Here is a 22,506-nt window from a genome sequence, read left to right as displayed (position 1 = left end):
GTGCAGACCTCGTACCAATTTTCAAATTTCGTGCTAGAGCCAGGAATCGAGACGGACTTCCAGGGGTGGCAGCTAATCACATCATTAACCACTACTCCACAGAGGCGGACATTATTATTATTATTATTATTATTATTATTATTATTATTATTATTATTATTATTATTATTATTATTATTATTATAGTCACATTTCACTCTAGACTAATACAGTCGCGACCCTAGAACCAAAAATTATTCTATGAGGGCCGCACCATTCTTCTAGCATTTGCCCTCGCACCACAGAAGCATAGGCTACATTACCTTCCATATCCGCGGTGCACCCTTCACTCTGAGTAGTAAAACAGTTTAATTGTACCGCATCACGGCAAGACTAATACAGAACGTTGTCACTGTTATCACTTGGCAGAGTTATATAAAAAGCTGTCTTCATATTTCTGTTATCGTTCCTCTTCAACAATGGCCAGCAAAAAACAACACTCACAGTCTTTAATTGGAACGCAAATAGACCTAAGTATAAAAGATCGACATTTATTGATTCCTTATCGCTGTATAGTATTGATGTCTGTGTTAGTGAAACCATTTCGTGACAAATGAACTATTCAAAGTAAGCGGTTATTCGATATATTGTTATAAGTGGTAGAGTTTTACTGCTGTAGAAGTGTGGCAATGGTTATCATACGATGCATTACGGAAACTTTCAAGATTTACTGTAAAGCCAGGAGGATGACACTGTGGGGTTTATTGCACATGCCGCCACTTAAATGCAAAATAAACCTACAATGCTCGATATTTGTCTGTTGAGTTTAAGGACGATTGGCGAATACTGTTGATCTATGTAAACGCCAAAACAAAGACATCTCCGTTAGCTGAGTTGAGTAGCTCAGACGGCAGATGGCTGGTTCTGAGCTCCAGTTGACGGGTTCGAATGTACAGTATCTCAGATCGGTGATATTTGAAGGTGCTTAGATACGTCAGTCTCGTGTCGGTAGATTTACCGGCGCGTAAATGAACTCCTCCGGACAAAATTTGGGCAGCTTGATCCCTCTGAAAACCTTTAAAAACGTAGGTATTACCTTCTAGACATACCTACACAGAGAAGCTACCTTCTCCTTCATTGACATGATAGTCCCTGGAGGAGTGGAAGGTCTAGACTTCATTTTTCGTAACTTTGGCACTACGCTCCATGTTCGGTTAAACTTCAGTTCCAGCAGCTATACCGCTATTCATTTCAGTTGTAAATGAAAGTTTCGTATCTGTCCTGTGACCAACATGTGAGGCAGTGGACCCGGTCACGAAAGCCAAGCACGCAGACCACGTAGCATTACAATATGTGCGGGCCATCTGGCTGGTCAGCAGACATCTTGACAGGTTAAGACCCAAAAATGAGCTCATATGCCACTCGTGGCATTGAACGACGAAATTAAAAGTTTACTGCGGTCGGTACATCGTCATCTTATCGCGTTTGTCTATTAATTTGGGATCGACATTCCATGTGGTTTAAGACTAGTTTTACGGCCGTATGCTTTTCAGGACGCCAACTTATTGGGAGGAAATTATTCACTATTGCCTGTTTCTGTGCTGGTCGTTAGTGTGGTGTGTTGTGTGTAAATGAGAATGTATGCTAAGACGAACTTAAATACCCAGACCCGGCCCAGAAGAATTAACCCCATCCCAAAGCCAAATCCCAGCCCATCCGAGGAACGAATCCGGGACTCTCTGAATCGAAGGCCACTCTTCTGACCATTCCGCCTAGGAGCCAGACGTAACGGCAGTCGTGAATATTTCTGTCACAACTACAGTTGTGCGGTCCTGTGGACCGCGTTCGGAAGGTAGGGTCAAATACATAAAAAAAAATTCTAACACCGTTTTCTGCATTTTGTACTACATATTTTTTGCTTAATACGTAAAACATATAATGCAACAGGTTTACAAAATGAAGTTCCACCGTTGTGAAAATAATCTGTTCATATTAGACTCAAAATTACCATAAAAATTTGCAGACATGGACACAAATCGAAATAACTAAAGGTTGTTCCTTCCTAAAAACTTGAATATTGTAATTTAATGTTATACAGGAACACTGGTGTTAAAATTGATAAGTTTTTTCAACAATAAATTTTACAGAAAAAATCTGTGTTACTCAAAGTGACCATGTTCAGCTTCACCTGACGCGCACTGCGGACATACCTTACATCAGGGCCTCTCAGGGTGCATGCGCCCGGTGCATGCACTGTGCACGGTGTAAAAGACGACTTCGCTTGGTTGACCAGAGTGCAGACCCCCACTCCTCGATTTGGAGCAATAGCGCTGTCTCTCCTTTTCCCCGCGCCTGTCTCGCTCGCTCCCCCTGTCTCCCTCTTCCTCACTTGCTCCATAGCGCTCCAAATCCGAGCCGAGTTGAGCCGAGCTTAGCCGAGTAGACCAGAGACGAAGCGTTCGTCCGATTCGAGCCGAGCGGGACCGATGCACTGTGCACAGGAACTCTGCGTCGCTATCTGCACGCGTGTGATTTTGGACGTTTGAGAGGCCGTGCCTTACATGAACATTCCAAACAGATTGGAACTCTGCACTTGCGACACAAGTAGCTTATCTTCTTCTTTTTTGGCTGACAAATTTGACGTCTTCCTTCGATCCCTCGGCACTTTGTCCTTCTGGTGTAGGTCTTCATGGAGATCTACTTTGGCTCCCACAACTCGACCGATAGAAAATCGCAGTTCTCATGGAAGGCGTTTGTTCATTATTCTTTCTAGCAATGAAGGCTCAATCAGTTGTTTTGCAAGAGCTTTAATGAAATTCGTCCTGCTAAGTACAGTTTTTCCTTGAACGACTGGTGAACAATATATGAGTTGATAATACTCATATCGAGGACACGAAAAAACACAGCCATTGGCCAGTGCTGTGTACGGCGGCTTGAACAGTATTTGGCACTCTTTTCATCTACGGTATCAACACCACCTTTTGTGTTATTACAGTGGGCTATGATTTCAGATTTTCCAGTTTCCATGTCGTCTTCTCTGGAGTGATGCATTGTTGTTATGAGAATTGCCGCTCTTCCCTTTTTAGGCACGAAGGAAATTTGTGTAATGTCTTTGGTAAAATCATACAGTGTTGTTCCAGCTTCACGTTTCCGCGACGACAAGAAAGATGCAAGAATTTCCTTTCGGTTCTTTTTCATAGTTTCCACTAATGTTAAACATTCTTCCGCAGCACAATCGCAAGTTCAATTGAAACATACCAGTTATCAGCGGTAATGTTTCGGTTACTACCTGCTATCGGCTTGCACAACCTCAGGACAGCCTGAGTAGGAACAGCATATTTCCTCTCGTCTTGGGAAAGCCATGCTCCATCAGTACCTTTCCCGCAGTAAAGATAAGTGTTGTACACATAGTTAGTCCTCGAATCGGCGAGAGATTGAAGCTTCAGGCCATACTTCGCTGGTTTGGAAAGAATAAACATTTTAAATTTACAGCGGCCTCTAAAGGCAATTAGTATTTCATCCACAGTAGCATTAGACCCTGTTTCTGTGCTGAATTTCATTAAAATGTTCGTTATAGCAGCACCTGGATCATAAATCTTACGCTGATGACATTGTAATAAGGAAAATATCTCGACATGTACCGTCTGCACAGAATAGAGAGCGAATGTCTTCGTTATTTGATTTGAATACTGCAGTGTATATGAGAAGGCCAAGGAATCTCTTCATTTCACATAATGTACAAGGTCTCAATTCTGTCCTTTCAGTATTCAAGTATTTTCTCCGTATGTTTTCCAGTTTTTTATTTGTCCACACTAGTATTTCATTTAGCATGTCATCACTGAAAATATAAGTCCAAGCAACGAGTGGGTCTACTTGGGTATGTCTTCTTAGATGGTAAAAGTGGTGGGATCTTCATTATATTGTGAGATGGAATTCTGATATTCCTGTTTGGTTCCACTGTCGACCACTTGAATCTATTTCTGCCATTAAAATATTTCCTATCATTTTCACTTTCCGATTCTCCTTCGGCAATCTCCTCTCCACTTTTACTCTCGCCCTAGACACAGGGGTCTGAGTCATGTTCGCTATGTATAAAATCACCATCCTCTTCGTCAGAAATGTCAACGTCGGATACACCACTTCCTAGGTCATCGATAATTTTCGAAACCTTTTCATCAAAATTAGGATCGTTCGTATTCACACGCGATGGACCAGGATCACTAGACACAGTTCACCAGTTAATGTCATCAACAGATACGGAAAACAAATAAACACAGATAATGGAAACAAAATGTTTAGTCTGTCACTGACTTGCACACTCACAGTCGTGCGGTCCCCTGGACGTCGCGTTAACAATACGAAAGCCAACACAGCACCTCCAACACTGACTACCGTGGTAACAGGCAGTAGACTGAGAATGAGAAAGCTACTGAGACGCGCATGTCTCCAATGTCGACAGTGTTCCTAGAATTAGGGGTTTAAATTTTTTTTCTAGGGGCTTTACGTCGCACCGACACAGATAGGTCTTATGGCGACGATGGGATAGGAAAGGCCTAGGAGTTGGAAGGAAGCGGCCGTGGCCTTAATTAAGGTACAGCCCCAGCATTTTCCTGGTGTGAAAATGGGAAGCCACGGAAAACCATCTTCAGGGCTGCCGATAGTGGGATTCGAACCTACTATCTCCCGGATGCAAGCTCACAGCCGCGCGCCTCTACGCGCACGACCAACTCGCCCGATAGGGTGTAAAAAGTAGGGACCGCACAACTGTAGTTAAGGGTTAACACGGTCGGTACTGTTTCCATAAAATCCTCCCTATTCATTGGATGACACATGGATAACAACTCTCTTGCGGAGTATTAAGAACAGATCCCGTGTTGTACCTCCCTAATAGCTACGCGTACATTACTAGTCAGGGGTTTGCCCGTGCAACAATAGTTCTCGCCTCCTTACGTCTTGATGAAGCACGCACTACTTGCTACCTTCCCAGCACGACAGTGTTCGTAGAAATACGGTATCCTTTATACCCCCGCCATGCCCCATCAGTCTGGATAGAAGCGAGTTGGCTTACTTACGCATTAAATTCATCCTCATGATTCAAATTTGTGCAGCTTCTCCGTAGACTTCTTCTTTCGATTTAACTTCAGCAAGGGACTTATTTTTTCGGACACTTTCGATACAACTGTGTTGATAAAAATAACCTCAGTACCATTGGCCACTGATCATTAGAGTTACCCTGCCTGGCTCGAACATCAAGGCCTGAGTCAAAGCCAACAATGCGCACTGCGACAATCTGTTTCTTTTCCTGTTACCTGGAAGGAGAAGATGCAGATGAAGTGAGCTTTCATACTGTTAAGACTACTGTAGCGGCACACATCATTGTGTGTATAATTCTATTACTACTGTGGCACCATTCCTATTTCATGTAAAAACATTACAAGATTGAGATGAAGCACTCGACCATGACGGTCCTACGACGCATTATGGCTTCCTAACGCAGCGTTGTGTAAAGCGGCCACTGGTGGCTTTCGCCCTCGTTTTGCCAATGAGTCTGTGCCCATAGCTCTTCGTGCCTCGAGGCCGAAGGTCAGTCCTCTCGCCACGCTTGTTGTAAGACGGCAGTGAGTAGAGGTTGACACGGCATGAATAATGGCTGCGAGTTTCGGTTTCACGCACTAAAAAGAATATAATTTGGTTTCTAATATTGCTTTAGTAGCCTAATAATAATTATACTTGTAAATATAAAACGGAAGTGATAACATTTTATTTACGTGTTCAATTAAACGCTCAACAGAGGAATTGGTATACGATTTTCTTCTTTTTCTCCTTTGTATTATAATTAAAATCATTAGATATACCGGTAATTAATTTTATGATACAGAAGTGATTAGTATGTGTTTCTCTACTTCAGTTTCACGGACTTAAAGGAGTGTTATTATTATTAGCAGTAGTAGTAGTAGTAGTAGTAGTAGTAGTAGTAGTAGATCTTTACGAGGGACTGAGGAAAATCTTCAAAAGACACTTGTGAAGGCTCCGCACTCCACAAGTGTGTGGGATTCTTAACCACTAAGAACCACACACCCTTTACCCACGATGTGTATCATCACCCCGGAACCGCTCTCGCAATACTTCAGGGCGATGTCGTGTTTATTGAGTTTTTCAGACTTCTTCTTTCTTCATTTCTCCTTTACGGGCTTTCGTATGCTTCCAAATCCATCTTCTTCTGACGAAGGACTTCCTCCACATACACTGCCACCCGATCCCAGGATTCCTGGTTTCGTAGCATCACAGAAATAATATTATCTGGGGTCAGTTCTCCCAATTCAGTTTCCAGAAATCTTCTCTTTATAATCCAGTGGCCGCACACAAAGAAGATGTGAAGTACATCATCGATGTTGTCACACTATATGCATGCTGCCTAATCTATGCAGGAATTTCCGGAAATATCCATGTCCTATTAGAAGCTGTGTGAGATAATAGTTGACTTCACCATGAACCCTTTCAACCCAGATATCCAAGCGTGGTATCAGTCGCTTGGTCCCCCGTCTGAGTTGCCATCGCTTCATCCGTTGACTGAAGGCATGTTTCTTAGCACATTTCTTTCCCAGTTCTCTTTGGGTACGCCAGATTTCTTGTCGCTCCAATGCAAGTAGATCCATTGGGGCTATTGCTGCCATCGTGAGGATTGCAGGTTCAGAAACCGTGCGGTATGCACATGCAGTACGTAAAGCTGCTCTCCGTTGTATGGCAGCTGTCCTTCTCCGATACCACGCAAATCTCAAGGATTCAGCCCAGATTTCAGAGCCATACAGGAACGCTGACTGAACCGTCGACATGAGAAGGCGTCGTTTACTGGATTTATGACCTTAAATATTTCTCATCAGTCTACATGCAGTCTAAGTGCAGTCATGTATTTTACTGCCTTATCTGTCGCTCTTTGAATATGATTCCAAAATGTGAACTTGGAGTCAAGTGTCACTCCTAGATATTTTTGTGCTCGTAGATGTTTCAATCACTAACTCTCCAACAGTCATTGGCATAAGACTCTCGATCCCTTTCCTCGTCAGAAGAACCGTCTCCGTTTTGTGTTCTGCTAGTGTTAGCCAGTGACTCACTATCTATTCTTTTATGCCTGGTTCAGTTTTATTTGAGCCATCTCAACATTACGAGCCACTATCAAGGCAGCCACATCATCAGCGTAGCCCACAAGCTTCGTATCCTCTGGCATCTCCAAACGTAGCAAGCCATTACACATGATGTTCCAAAGATCTGGGCCAAGAGTCGATCCCTGCGCTGCACCAGCCGTCAGTCGTTTTGTCCTTTGTCCGTCTTCCGTATCATACAGCTGAGTGCGATCCTTGAAGCGGTCTGTCATTATGCGCATAAGATATTGCGGTAGCTTGAAAGTTTCTTCAAGAGCTTCCAACATGTCGCTCCATCTTGCAGAGCTGAAAGCATTTTCCACATCGAGGGTCACAAGAAGTGTCAATTTACGGGAATGATGATTGCCCGTTTGTGCTCTTTCTGCTGTATTCACCACCTCCCACACTGCATCCATCGTCGAGTGCCCTCTCCGAAATACATGCTGGCGAGCAGATAAATCCCCTTTTAGCTGAACTGCTGAGAGAATTCTGCGCTGCAGAAGTTTCTCCAGGCCTTTTCCAGCAGTGCCCAACATACATAAAGGTCTATAACCACCAGGTTTTCCTTTGCTGATCAAAATCAATCGGACCATTTTCCATCGGGGACTAAAAACACCCGCTTGCAGGCAGTGATTGTACATATTCAGCAACAGTTCTGGACAGAGTTCTGATATTATCTTTAGCACTTCTGCAGGTATGCCACCTGGTCCTGGAGTCTTCTTGTTTCTAAGAGAGCTAATAACTCTATTCAGCTCTTCTACTATGAAGAGGGGTATATCATCCAGTTCTTTTTCATCGTCACAGTTAATCCTCTTCGGATAGTCGGGGAATAGTATATCCACAATTACTTTAATGGTTTGCGGATCCATGCTCGGGGTTGAAAATGTCCCGAGTTTCTTCATTACAATCTTGTAACCTAGTCCCTATGGATCATCTTCTACTTCCTTAGCCAATGCCCACCATTTATCGGCTTTATTCTTTCTAATTGCGTTGCGGAGTTCCTTCTTCGCTGACTTGTACTCCGCTGAGAATGAGGTATTCTCTGGACGGCCTCTCATCCTCTGAGACCTGCGTCGAAGCCGCAGACAATTCCTTCTCAGTTCGACAATCTGTTCGGTCCATCAGTACGCTGGGCGCTTGCTAGTTCGTGGTCTCTTTCGGGACATTGAGACATTGCATGCTTGCTGGATTAGCTGCACAGTGATTTTAACACATACACCAGATGCTTCTTTCCCTCTAAAGCGAAGACATGTTTCTGTTATATTCTCCATTCCATTCTGTATTACAGCAAGAAACGTTTCCTTTTCGATACCGGCTATGTTCCTCCGTGCAGGCCTGCGCAAGATGTTTCTTACTTGAGGAGCTTCCTGGAGCAGTCAAAAGATGATATACTGGAGATCACTCCCCGTATAGTTCTCAATCACTTGCCATTCAGTAATCTTAGGCGCAATATCCTCCAGTGAGAAGGTTACATCCGGTATTGTTCCCTGACATCCTGGCCGTCGAAATGTTGGTGCATTTCCAATCTTGTTGACCACCAAACCCGTTCTGGCTGCCATCTCCATTATACGTCGTCTTCTGGAGTTTGTTTGTGGCATACCCAATTCCACCGCTTGAGCATTAAAATCATCTGCGACCACTAGTCTGTTTTCCATTCCACGTAATGCATCCTCAAGGCCATCAAGTTTCACCTGAAAGTTAGGCTTAGATTTATTTGGCGTAAAACAACAGTTTACAATAGTGATTCCTCCAATCTGTACCCAAACAAAATCATCTTCACATCCATGCTCTGTTTGTGAAAATTTCCCTAGATCTGGTATCCAAATTGCAGCTGTTCCAAGATTATCCACAAACCACCATGGATGGTCCCTCTCTTGATATGGTTCAGTAATAATAACGATGTCTGCTTCCATCTCATAAATCAGCTGTGTCAGAAGGTCGTTAGCTGTTTGACTCCTGTGCATGTTTGCTTGAAGGATTCGCGTTATTTGCTGTGATTGTTGGCCATTTCAAGATGCATGCACCCGATCCTGGAACATGATTTCGTTTAGCTTCATTGACACCCTTGTCTGTACAAAGTATGCATCGCGGATTATTATTTTTACAGTCTACTGCCTTATGACAAGCTTCTCCACTCCTAAAACAGAGCTTACTTCTGTCAGGGCCTGTGCAGTTTCTTGTCAGGTGTCCATATGATAGACATCGAAAGCAGCGAGGTAACATGGTTCTAGCACGTACTCTGCAGTATACCCATCCTATCTTAATTCTTCCTGCTTCCAGTAGTTTCTGAACATCCTCATCTTTAGTTTCGAGGATGGCAAGTTTCTGCCCCAGCTGTTTGGTTTTGTGACCGATATTTTCAACTCTCCATGAGGATTACCGGAATCTCATCTTACAGCTTCCTCCACATTTGCAGCGGTAGTGATGCCACCCATGTCTCGAATATCCAGTGTAGTTCGGGGGATTAAATCCTTTACATCACCATCTTGTTCGAGGGCATCTCTCAGAGATTTACCGAATATCTCCCTGTTTTCAATATGTGTTGTTTTATTGAATTCAAGAAGAACAGCCCCAGCTCTTGTTTTGCGGATAGATCGGATGCCTGCTACACTGTTTTCCGGCTTCACCCGTTCCTGATATCCTTCAAAACATCAGCGAGAGTCTTACCGTTCATTGGTTTGATGATTACGGCTTCTGAACGACTCCTTGATTTAGAATAAGTTCGTTTTCCACTCTCGCTAACCGCTGTACCTTCAAGATCGTTTCCAGCCCATTTCGTTGGAATATCTTCGTGCTTCCTATCCTCACTCTCCTTCTTTCTCCTCTTCTTGGATATAAACTTTTCCCACTTTCCTTAGTCTTCTTCCATCTCATTTGTCACTGGTGATGTCCTGGACAATTCCTTGTTCTCCGTAGCAGTTGATCTCTGCTTCAGTTCTTATGTAGATTTCTTCCACGACATCCTACATGTTGCTCCAGCCTCCAAAGCTTCTTCCAAATTCTTGAGGCTATTATTTATTTCCAGTTTTAGATTCTTAACAGGAATAGCCATAATGTTCTTCAACAGCGATCTTGCAGTCTCAAGATGGACCTCTTCTTCATACTGATTCTCCGTTATCTGCCGACTGATATCTATCAGATTTAAGTCAATACTCCTACCGTTTCCGCCATTGTGGATGCTTTCCCATGATCTTCCAGACAGCTCCACTGTATCACACTGAATCTCTGCTTCTGCAATCATGCCAATGAGGGAGTCTAATTGGTCGTGACTTGAACCGAGAGGATGGTGTCTTGAGTGAGCGCTAGGAGCGCTTGCACTAGAAAACGATCGTACATCTACTGCAGTGCTACTTGTGCGTGATTTTGATCTTTGGCAAGATGGCAGCTCACAACAAGATTATTTCACCACAAGCTTTTCAATATTTCACTCAGTATTCTGTCGTTCCAATTGTAAACAAACACATCTACCATACAATGGAGCTTAAAATAACCGTACAAACCTGTCTCGGTAAGTACCTTCACAATATATACCCACTTCCCTGAGCTATCTTGTAGCTTCGAAGTTCACGCGTACTTTCTACAATAATAATAATCAGCAGTAGTAGTAGTAGTAGTAGTAGTAGTAGTCTGTAGAGCCAAGTTCCGCCCGCATTCTGGAGACGTGTGGGTTGGGTACGAACCCCACCGTCGGCTGTCCTGAGAATGGTTTTCTGTGCTTTCTAGTTTTCACTTCCAGTTAAATGCCGGAGCAGTTCCTTCTCATATGCACAGCCGATTCCTAACCCAGTTTAATTCATCATCATTCATTTCATCTTCATTAGCTCCTCAACTGACATTGGCCTAAGTATATTTGGCCGTAAAAGCATGCCATATAATTTCATCTCACCTCATCTCCAACCCCGTATCAGGGAACGGGACTAATGGGTAGACATATATTTTATAATAATAATAATAATAATAATAATAATAATAATAATAATAATAATAATAATAATAATAATGGTTTTACGTTCTAATAACTAGTGTTACGGTTTTCGGAATCGCCGAGGTGCTGGAATTTTGACCCGCGGGAGATATTTAACGTGCCAGTAAATCTACCGACATGAGGCTGACGTTTTTTGAGAACCTTCAAAATACCACTGGATTGAACCAGAATCGAACCTGCCAACTTGGACTCAGAAAGCCAGCACCTTAACCGTCTGACCCACTCAGCCCGGTTATATTATTATTATTATTATTATTATTATCATCATCATTATTGTTATTATTATTATTTAAGTACAACATTTACCTACTAGCTTTTGTCCTTTATCTCGATATTCTTTGACTGCGTATATTGATTAAAAAGCATTTAGAAGAGTGTGAATGATTACATATATGGACATCTTGATATGCTTTGTCTCTACACGCTAATCTTGCTGTTGTTGCGTCAACTGCTCTGAACTTTCATGTTTCCACTGTATGCGTTCTGGTGGCATTTCAGCTTGTCATATCTGGCCTAAAGTATGCTGTGAATGAGTTCAATATAAGGAGTGTACATCCCTTATTTCTTTGCTTGAATCGTGTGAAGCTTTTTTTTAAGAAATATCTAAAGAACATCTATTACTGTCGTCATATTCGGTTTTTGCTCTTTGAAAAAGGTTCAGTTGTAAGAAATTATCACGACTAATTCGTATATCGCAGTGAAAGATTATCCTTGGGATATACGAGATTAGTTTCTGTTCGCATGTGCTGCTTGACTGTTGCGCAGTCAGTACTTTCCTTGGTCAAAGAATTCACTCATTAGAAAGATAACTCTTTATGGGAGTCATGAAGAAGGCATTGCACTATTATAATTGTTATTGTTTCAAAGAATCATCTGCTTACTGATATGAAAATTCCCCGACATAAGAATAATAAGTCTGGTTCACTCACGGGAGGTCTCAGAGGTCTTAGAATGTTACGCAATATTGTGACTCGAGAAGTTTACTGAAATATGACCAAGAAAGGTGAACACTGTCTTCTCTAATACCCAACTGAGTGAGAGCTTATCTCTTTAACTGCTTGACTACTTTGAACACATTTCCTGGAGAATATGCTCTAATTAATACTGAATTTGAAACGTTTATTCATATATTCTTAGCTTTTGACGCGATTATTTTGCTTGAAAAGACGCCAGGGAATTCAACTAAATGTGAAGTTATTATTTTGTCAACCAACAATATCTGAAGGAGCTGCCTGGTCGAGGTGGTCAAAGCGTGCTCGTTTCACCCGAAAGGACGTGGTTTCTATTCCCCGGCAGGAAGTCGAAAAATTTAAGAAAAATATTTCCACTACCGGAGGTGCATATGTCCTGAGATTCACTCAGGCTACACCATAAATTAGTACCAGGTTAATTCCTAGAGCAAAGGCGGCCGGGCGTAGAGCTAACCATTCTACCCTATCAAGTGCCGAGGTTACGGATAGTGGAAGCCTTTACCTTCCACCCCTTCAAGGGCCTTCATGGCCTGCACGGAGATGACTTTGCTTTCCTAACAATGTTTGAGTTACATTACTTTTTTCATTGAAGTACCGATACAGTATGTTACTGTCCGCTGACGAAGATACCAGAGAAGAGATCGTGCTCGAATCCCAAGAACGAGTTCGTTCTTATCTCTTTGGTCACAGTTCCTTAACGCGTTACCAGGTGTTCCTAAGCCACTGCCTTATCTGATATCAATAATAAATTGTATTCTTCTTTCTCACTATTATAGGACATACATTATTATTATTATTATTATTATTATTATTATTATTATTATTATTATTATTATTATTATTATTATTATTTTCTTTATTTATTTTTTTCTTTCTTAATCCGTTTACCATCCAGGATTGGTTTTCCCCTCGGACTCATCGAGGGATTCCTCCTCTACAACCTCAAGGGCAGTGGCCCGGAGCGTGAAACTTTTGGTCGGGGGACACAACTGGGACGTAGGACCAGTACCTTGCCAAGATGGCCTCAACTGCTATGCTGAACAGCGGCCTTGTTGGGAGATGGGAAGATTGGAAGGGCTAGGCAAGGAAGAGGGAAGGAAGTGGCCGTTGTCTTAAATTAGGTACCATCCCGGCATTTGCCTGGAGGAGACTTCAAATTTTCACGTCTCATGAACTGCACCATTCGATCAATTTTGGAAAGCATTGCAACATATGGTCTGTCAACAAGTGGGTGGTCGTGTCGGATCATTACCTCATATTGTGCTCGGACATATCATCAAGGCATCCACTTCGAGGATGGCTGTGGAGGTAATCGAACCCCCATCTATTCAGTTGACCTCCCGAGGCTGAGTGAACCCCGTTCCAGCCCTCGTACCACTTTTCAAATTTCATGGCAGAGCCGGGAATCGAACCCGGGTCTCCGGAGGTGACAGCTAATCACACTAACCACTACTCCACAGAGGTGGACATTATTATTATTATTATTATTATTATTATCCTAAATCGTGAAACAATTTAAGGCTTCCTGTGGATAAGACAGCCTATTTTATAAAATCAATGGAGGCCCTATACATTGGAGAAATGGCCTTCGGATGATGATGGTAATAACAATATACTGTCCATAAATACACCAAGGCTACCTACGAAAGTAAAATGAATTTACAAAATCATAATTGTATTAATAGTCACAGTACTGTGCTTCCGATTTAAATTCATTGTAATGGTTATACCAGTCACCGTAAGGAAATGGATTAACTTCGCAGGTAGCATGCCGGACTGTACAACTATCGTCTGCGGATAGAACATAAAAAACGAATAATCATCCGCAAAAGAGGTATATACGTTTCCTGTTCATTCCAGGAGTTAACAATAAAGTCATTCGCTTAATACCCCTTGAATTGCTATAATTTTAGAGACGTTCGATTTTCCCATTTAAACACCCTTAGTTATTACCGACCTCAGTTGGGATGCATCGCGCTGTCCTGGAAACGGAAGGACAACAATTAACCGATTACGCAATTGAGGTCGACAGTCAGTGAGTTTATTATAAGAGTCACTTTAAATTTTGGGTACTCTAATTTATGAAGTTCTTTGAAGATGGTGCAGTAGTAACACCTTAGAGCACTAATGCATATTTGGCTTATAAATGTTTACTACGCAAGAGTTTATTTGAACTGAGGTTCCTGTGTGGATATTCCTCGAGCCTATGGTTCCGGTAACCAGCAAGAAGAGATAAAATATTACGGAAGAGGTTGAGACTGTGTTTGTTAGTGAAGGAACACTTGTACTTTTCGAGATAATTTGTCTTGGCAAAAGCAAAGCAAAGCCATCTCCGTACAGGCCATGAAGGCCCTTGGAGGAGTGGAGGGTAAAGTCTTCCACTATAGGCCTACGTATTCTCGACACTAAGCGGGTTAGAGTGGTTGGTTAGCTCTACGCCCGGCCACCTTTGCCCCCAAAAATTAACATGGTACTCATTTTTGGTGTAGGCTGAATTAACGCTGGCGATTCTTATATGACTACTGAAGGTGTTAGAAATACATTAAACTTGAATTATTATTATTATTATTATTATTATTATTATTATTATTATTATTATTATTATTATTATTATGTAATACTCGTTTGAGAGGAGCCTCCGTGACTCAGACGGCAGCGCGTCGGCCTCTCACCGCTGGATACCGTGGTTCAAATCCCGGTCCCTCCATGTGAGATTTGTGCTGGACAAAGCGGAGGCGGGACAGGTTTTTCTCCGGGTACTCCGGTTTTCCCTGTCATCTTTCATTCCAGCAACACTCTCCACTATAATTTCATAGCATTTATCAGTCATTAATATCACCTTGGGAGTGGCGACCCCATTGTAATAATAGCCTATATCTGGTTCATTCATTCCATCCCTGACCCGGTCAATGACTGGAAAGCAGGTTGTAGGTTTTCACTAGTTTGAGAATCATAAACTACATCAAACTCATAATATCATATGCCCAAATTGTAACAGATCTTCCAAAACCTTTGAAGAACAATTTCTGTTCTAGATATAGTTAGTGGTATGAACTATTTTTTCTTCATTTTTCATGTACTGTAATTTTAACCCCTTCAGCCTGTACGTAATTATATTGTTTCTTTTCCCTCTGGTGTTTTAAATAACGTTCTTAGTGTTTGACAATGCTGAATCAATGATGGTAGCAAAATACTGATTCTTATCCAATGTCATGATGGTAGGTCGATTTGACATAATTAAAACTTAAGTTCAGATTTTTAAAATTGGTATTACAGCAAATGTTTCATGTTGTTGTTGGCAGGTGACAGAGACTCCATGGCTGCTACAATGGTACATCAGAATGGAGAAGATGAAGATGACTACATGACGGAGTCGGACTCGAGCGACAACGAGCCCGACCCCGACATGGACATTGATGGTTTATGCAGAGACGAACCGAGGTCGCCCAGCGTTAGCAACGAACCTACACAACAGCAACCTAAACGTAACAAAAGAAAGAACTTCAAGCCACGCAATATTCTTTATGCAGACGAGGAGGACAAAGGGTTGCATTCAAATATGCGTCCAGTAGAAGGTGCTGAAGAATGCTGTGTTAGTGACTTAGATGTCGAAATGGTGGAATCAAACGTTTCGGATGACAAATTACACAAACCTTTAGATCTAAGTGAGAGTGCGATATCATACTCAGTGCCTACAGAATTGACCTCCAATAAAAGACGTAGGAAACCTGTGATAGCCCCACAAAGGCGCTTGCCCAGTATCGTATCAACTGGGGAAGCTGCACATTCGGTTGGAACTCCAATAGATCTCAGCTGTTCGAGAGTTGACAGTGAAACAAACGATGAGTCGTGTGATGATGACAATAGTGAAGTAGGGAGTGAACAGTGCAAACAGCCGTACGGGTTCGATCCAGCGGTTCCACCTCACGAACGTATGTACTCAGAAAATAATGGGAGTTTCGGTTCTTTTAGCAACAATAATCAAACGCCTTCTTTTCTCCAGCACCAAAATCACCAATATCCTCCTCCGCCGCCTCCTCCTCCGCCTCCGCCTCCTCCGCCACTGCAGGGAACAGACGCTTGCGCTATGAAGGAGTACGCGGAGAACACTATGAAAGAACTACTGAGCATTTACGGGCTCAGTAGTACGGATATGGCAGAAACTATAACGAAGAACGTTCCAATGGCCAACTTTTCTTCGGGTAAGTTATTTGTTTTAACTACTAGGTCTTATGCATCAGTAAGTGTAGAAGTCATTCCAGACACAAGCTATAGAAATAGTTACAAAGTTTCCTCGATTCGGAAGAAACATGATGAGAAGTGAAGCCAGTTGGAGAAATTTAATTTCAGGTAATAAACGTATTTTAATAGTAATACTGCTCCAATAGGTTAGTGCAATTAATCGCTATATGTGTCGATCCTATCGAAACATAATGTTTCATGACATCCTCGGTAAGACGTAGTCCAGTGACGAAAGAATATTTTGTCGTCCTACAGTTGACACGAGACCGAATTCATTGTACACCTAACAGGTGAGTAGGATTTTATCATAGCTTGTTTCTAAGGGTTATGAGTATGTCTTTCTAAATGTTGGTCATTGCAGAGAGAGACATACAAAGGGCGTTTAATAGCTGTGATAATACAAGTTTCCTTTTGAATATGATCAAGATCTGGCGGATCTGACAGCTCAGTGACATCGTTTCTAGTTTCTCAACATGACGGCAACGGTTCGAATTATAGGCAGTGCGTGATAGATTTTCAAAACAGGAAATTATACCATGGTGGTTCGGATTTTGCATAAAACAATTTGTCCCCTGACTAGGTATAATGATCATCCACGTAACACTTCAAACTTATTGCTCTACCTTCTTTCCTATAAGAGTACCAGTTGTTACAGCAAATTAACCGATTCCTCAACTCGCTGCTGTTGTGGAAGTAGATCGTTTGAACAGTTTTAGAATGCCATCTTTCAGAATATCCAGAAATATTTGCAGCAGAACGTATGCCGTAAAAACTTCCTTCACGGTCCGGATTTCTGTAGTTCTTAATTTCGTTCGTTGAACGCAATATTCGAATATATTTCATGCATGAAGTGATGCATAGGCCTATTATAGTAGTATTGTATAACATCGTAATTCTTAAATTGTAAAACGATAGATAAATTTACTTAGTTGAAAAGAATGTGATTGGGTCAAACATTCGTTCCCCAATATTTTTTTACAAGTGGCTTTACATCGCACTAACACAGATAGGTCTTATGGCGACGAAGGGATATGAAAGGTCTAGGAGTGGGAAGGAAGCGGCCGTGGCCTTAATTGAGACACAGCCCCAGCACTCGCCTGGTGTGAAAATGGAAAACCACGGAAAACCATCTTCAGGGCTGCTGACAGTAGGGATCGAACCCACTATCTTCCGGATGCAAGCTCACAGGTGCGCAGCCCTAACCGCACGGCCAACTCGCCCGGTTCCTAAATTATTGGCCGGAAATCTACCGAATTTAGTTTTAATTGAGCTTAATTTACCTAATTAGATGATTTCGTAAATATTGTATAGCTCAACAATAATTTGGATTCGCGTTTATAAGTAAATGATGGACTAAGTTCCTCTAGAGCCAATTGTTTCTAGTTTGGAGGCCATATCTTCCCTTGCTTCCCTCTCCCTTCAATTTACAAGTATTTTCACTACGATTATACTGTAGAGATAACTGCCAGATGTTATTAAAAGGAAAAATTCTTAAATGTTCCTCTGTTGGATAGATGTCGCCATCTTTCCCCAAAAAGGGCACTACGCACCCACCAAGTGCCTTGGTTCTGCCAAGCGCTTATAAAACTTGACGAAATCATTCCTCGCGCATCTCAACTTTACGCCGTCGGTAGATACAGAGTGGGTCTCGACCCATAAGTGGACGCGGCTGGCCCCAACCGTAGGCTGTCCTGAGAATGGTTTTCCGTGGTTTTCCATTCTCCTGCACTAAGGCGAATGCCGGGACAGTTCCTAGTACAGGCCACGGCCGCCAAACCCCTCATCTTCTCCGTACATCTCCTTCACCGTAACAAATCTCCCGGCCTGAGAGACGGAGTCACCGTCTAAGAGGTCCGCCTCCCCCTCTGTGAGGAATGAAAACATTTGGTAGTAGTAGTAACTTTACGCTCTCTCTGAGTTGGAGGAGTAGCAGCAGTTCACTTCACTCAGCGAAATGCCTACGTACTTGTGTTGTAAACACAATCAGTATCCAGTGGCGTAAGCAGCTCTCCACTTACTATCGGTGAGGACGTATAATATTTATAATGAACGGGACGAAGGATATTTTTTTATGTTAAAAAAGTATCCCATTTCTAACGCGGAGTTACAGTAGCATCTTGAAAATGTATAAACACGTTATAGGCCTTTAATTGATGGATGGAAAGAGAAAATTCCACCTTGCCCTTCCTTACTTAAATTGGACATTCGAGCTCTATAGAGAACTATTTTTAATGAACGGAATGTTTTGCTTGTCTGTATTCCCCGTTTTCGACGCCTGCTACATGGTCATGCTTTGTCCTCCATTGATTAAGTTATATTCCACCCCTACCCCCGCCCCCAATTTCCTCCCTCTCCCCAGATCACTTGTATCAAAAAAAATGTTAATTAATCCTTGGAGAGTGGAAGTAGGAATTTTTTCTGTAATGCAAGAAATATCATCGTGGAAATAGAGAACGAATTTGGTGTTTTAGGGTAAATATGTCATTCATTATGTAACTGTAAATCTTCCTTACAGATGTCATTGCTTACGAAAAATCATCAACTTCACCTTTTTCTGTCGCTAAGAATATGGTAGTTCTGTTCTAAACAAATTTCCTGGCTTAGCGTAGGCCTATGGCATTTGGATTTGTTAAAGTACACAGTACCCCATTGAAACTAGCAATATGGGACGGACTCAAAATGGAAAAGTAGATATGTTATAAGTGGGTGTTATTTTAAAACATAAACAGCAGTATCGGGCTAGTTCTCATACTTCACACGAAATACTCCAGTGCAAGCCCGGTGAAGTCAGGCACTGCCTGATACTGCTTAGAACGAAGTCCTGTTGGACTATTTCTGTTGGGACCAAGGGACATCGCTTATACCAGTAATCTTCCATGAACATATATACTGTCCTGAAAACCCTCCTGGTGGAGCTATAAACTAAAAACACGTTTACAATACGTGGCCAACGTATTTTTCGAAATAGTAAAGGTAAGAAACGCATTAGGAGAACGCAGAGGAGTAATGTTATGGGGCACTTTGAAATGTACATTATTGCTGATGTTGTTTTAATTTTATAATGCCTCATTGATGAAAAATTAATGGTATTTGTTATTATCTTGATCATTATAGTTATCATCCACCTGTTAACTGCATGGGAATCGGTCAATTATTCTAGACTACTGTGGTTATCAAATGAACATCTTTCTCCTCACGACAAAAGTTTCCCATATAGAAGCTATTGCCCACAATTTTTATTTCATTGGATGTTGAAAACTTAATTACTACTTCGCCGATTATCCACGGATTAACTACTTCTCACTTCAGGGTTATACTATGGCATCGTTCACTTCAAAATGCTATTTAGTTTAGTGGCCCTATATGACCCCTAATTCGTAGATAAATAAATACATTGCCATCGGTAACGCACCAACAAAAATATTTTTAAAAGGAGCAGCATGAACCATAAAAAAATAAACGATGAAGATAAGTGAAAGATGCCGATTGGTTTGGCCATTGTTCCGTTAAACGGGCGTGTGCGGTGCTGTATGTTGTACCCCTACATGGGAAATTGAATGAAGCCAAACTGAACAGCATAGCGTTTGTCGGTAGTACTGGTTGGATGGTAAATCAGTTCTAGTAGCCTTTTAGATGCGTTCAAATGGAGTAACAAAAGCATAATAACGTATTTTTTAACACAGAGTTATTATTATTATTATTATTATTATTATTATTATTATTATTATTATTATTATTATTATTATTATTATTATTACCGACGTCTGGCTGCATGGCTAAGTGGTTAGCATGCTGGCCTTTGGTCCAAAGAGTGCCAGGTTCGATGTCCGGCCTGGTCAGAGGTCTTAACCTTCATTGGTTAATTCCGATGGCTCGGCAGCTGGATGTGTGTAACGCATTTAGCCTTAGAATGAAACATAGGTAGTGCCCCACCGTCATAGGCGCGGAGATCTCCTAAGACATCAACTCGAAAGACCAGGCCTCTGCGGAAGCCATTATTATTTATGTTATTACGATTTTTTTACGTCGTACCGACACATATAGCTCTCATAGCGACGATGGAATAGGAAAGGTCTAGGAGTGGAAAGGAAGTGACCGTGGCCATAATCAACGTATAGCCCCAGCATTTTCTTCGTGTGAAAATTGGATACCACGGGAAACCAGGGCTTCCGATAGTGGGTATCGAACCCACTACTTCGCGAATGCAAGGTAATAGCTTCGTGACCCAAACCGCGCAGCCATTTGCTCGGTGACATGCGTTCTTTGGCTGAAATCTGCGTCAATCTAGTGCCTGTGTCTACGAATGGAGAATTATATCCTTTCTGTGTAATTTAAGGCAAGATGATAATGACGGTGGCGGTAGTTGCCGAGGGCATAGTGGCCTTCATACATAAACTGAGTTTGGAATCTGTCCTTTAACCTTGTCGCTGTATTATCCTAGCATGTCCACTTTTAATTTAGACGAGAGACAGGGAATAATGCGGCCATAGCGTACGAGAAAGGCCATACTATTATTTACGTAGAGCTGAAACGAAAAGTCGCGAAAAAACATTTCAAGTATGGTCAGCGGTGGAATTAGAGCCCACCTATTTCAGGAACCCATACAAATTCAACAGTGTGATTGCCGCACGTTATCTTGCAGTTTCAGTATTCAGAAAGCTTCTTCCTCTTTGGGATATGAACCCAAACATGATTGTGAAGTGAGAGTATGGGTCTCAATATGAGATGGCTGGTGAACAAACAAAGAGCCTTTGCTGGTGCCCAACAAATACACCAGGGATGTGATCTCGCTTGCTCTTCATTTCCTCGTTTTTGTGCACTTTGTAAGATTTTTTGTTTGTTGTGTTGACTGCTGGCCGTTCGGCGATTGCTCCTCCCCCAAGGCCTATGTTTTACGTGATGAAACTCTAGGCGATGCCAGTTATTGCTTATCGCCCATCGCTCTTTTATTTGTTGGTCCGTGCATAATAACATGCATGGCCCTGTACGTCACAAAAATGAAATATTGTACAAGTGCTATAATAGTAATTCTTCTGAATTTGGCGCTCGAAAAAGAACTCGACTTACATTCCAGCAAGAGAATCGCTGTACAATAAAGATGATGATTATCACTGTCGTTGATACATGTCCTAACTACACGATTATCTGCCTCAAAAAATGTGCTCAACAGCAACAACAACAAAATAATAATAATAATAATAATAATAATAATAATAATAATAATAATAATAATAATAATAATAATAATAAACCCGTTGCATAAACAGCCTTTGGTTTCTCAAGGTGGCTACTACACTCGTACGGTAGGGCGCTGGCCTTATGAGCACAATTTGGCAGGTTCGATCCTGGCTCAGTCCGGTGGTATTTGAAGGTGCTCAATTACAGCCAGTCTCGTGTCCTACCGGACAAAATTCAGGCACCTCGGCGTCTCCGAAAAACATAAAATGTAGTTAGTGGGACGTAAAACCAATAACATTATTATGATAGCGTAATGATTATGATAATAATGCGCGTTTTACGTCAGTTCTAACTGCTAAAAGTTTAAACTGACGCCATAGTCATCACTTTCCTCTTCTTCTTGTCCTTTTTCCCAATTTCCTAGGATTGGCTGTTCGAGGTGATTTGGCCCAATTTTACGGCCGGATGTCAAACCGACTCGAAGTGCCAACCCCGGGTGATTGGGAAAAGGCCAATATGACGAGGACGATGATTGTTATTATTATTATTATTATTATTATTATTATTATTATTATTATTATTATTATTATTATTATTATTGTGTGTGTGTGTGTGATTATTTCATTTGAATTTTCCTGAGTAAACAATGGAAAATAATGACTGCTGTTAACAATCTTACATTCTGACTGAGTTAGTGACAGCCATGGTGTTAATGTTAACTGGCCTGAGACACTCATTTGTCTTAAAATCGACACTATCTTAAATCGTTCTCAAATACAGTCTTACGTCACTTTATAAAATGTACTGTACTATTTGATTCTTTGGTTCACAAGACTGCCGCCCTTTCCTTGTGGTTATTTCAATCGACTACTGTCCAGGTACTGTAATAACAGGTTCGTTTTCCGCCTCCGCCCGAAGGCTGTTTACCTTGACATGAGGGCGTTGAACGGGGTTGACTGGAACACTTCAGGATCCGAACCGTCATGTCCATGATCTACCCCGGCTTTTCTTA

General features: G+C 41.8%; 1 protein-coding gene across 1 annotated transcript in view; it reads left to right on the top strand.

Annotated features, from left to right (window-relative positions):
- The window catches only part of LOC136863035 (zinc finger protein castor homolog 1), a 610,435-nt gene that overhangs the window by 284,636 nt on the left and 303,293 nt on the right, over window positions 1-22,506 (top strand). Inside the window, exon 5 of the mRNA XM_067139355.2 lies at window positions 15,377-16,276. Within this exon, the coding sequence (XP_066995456.2) occupies window positions 15,377-16,276 (900 nt within the window). The remainder of the gene's footprint in view (window positions 1-15,376; window positions 16,277-22,506) is intronic.

This window comes from Anabrus simplex, chromosome 2 (assembly GCF_040414725.1).
Source record: "Anabrus simplex isolate iqAnaSimp1 chromosome 2, ASM4041472v1, whole genome shotgun sequence".
Taxonomy (NCBI): domain Eukaryota; kingdom Metazoa; phylum Arthropoda; class Insecta; order Orthoptera; family Tettigoniidae; genus Anabrus; species Anabrus simplex.
Note: the sequence above shows the minus strand (reverse complement) of the source record. Positions and strands in the feature narration are given on the sequence as shown.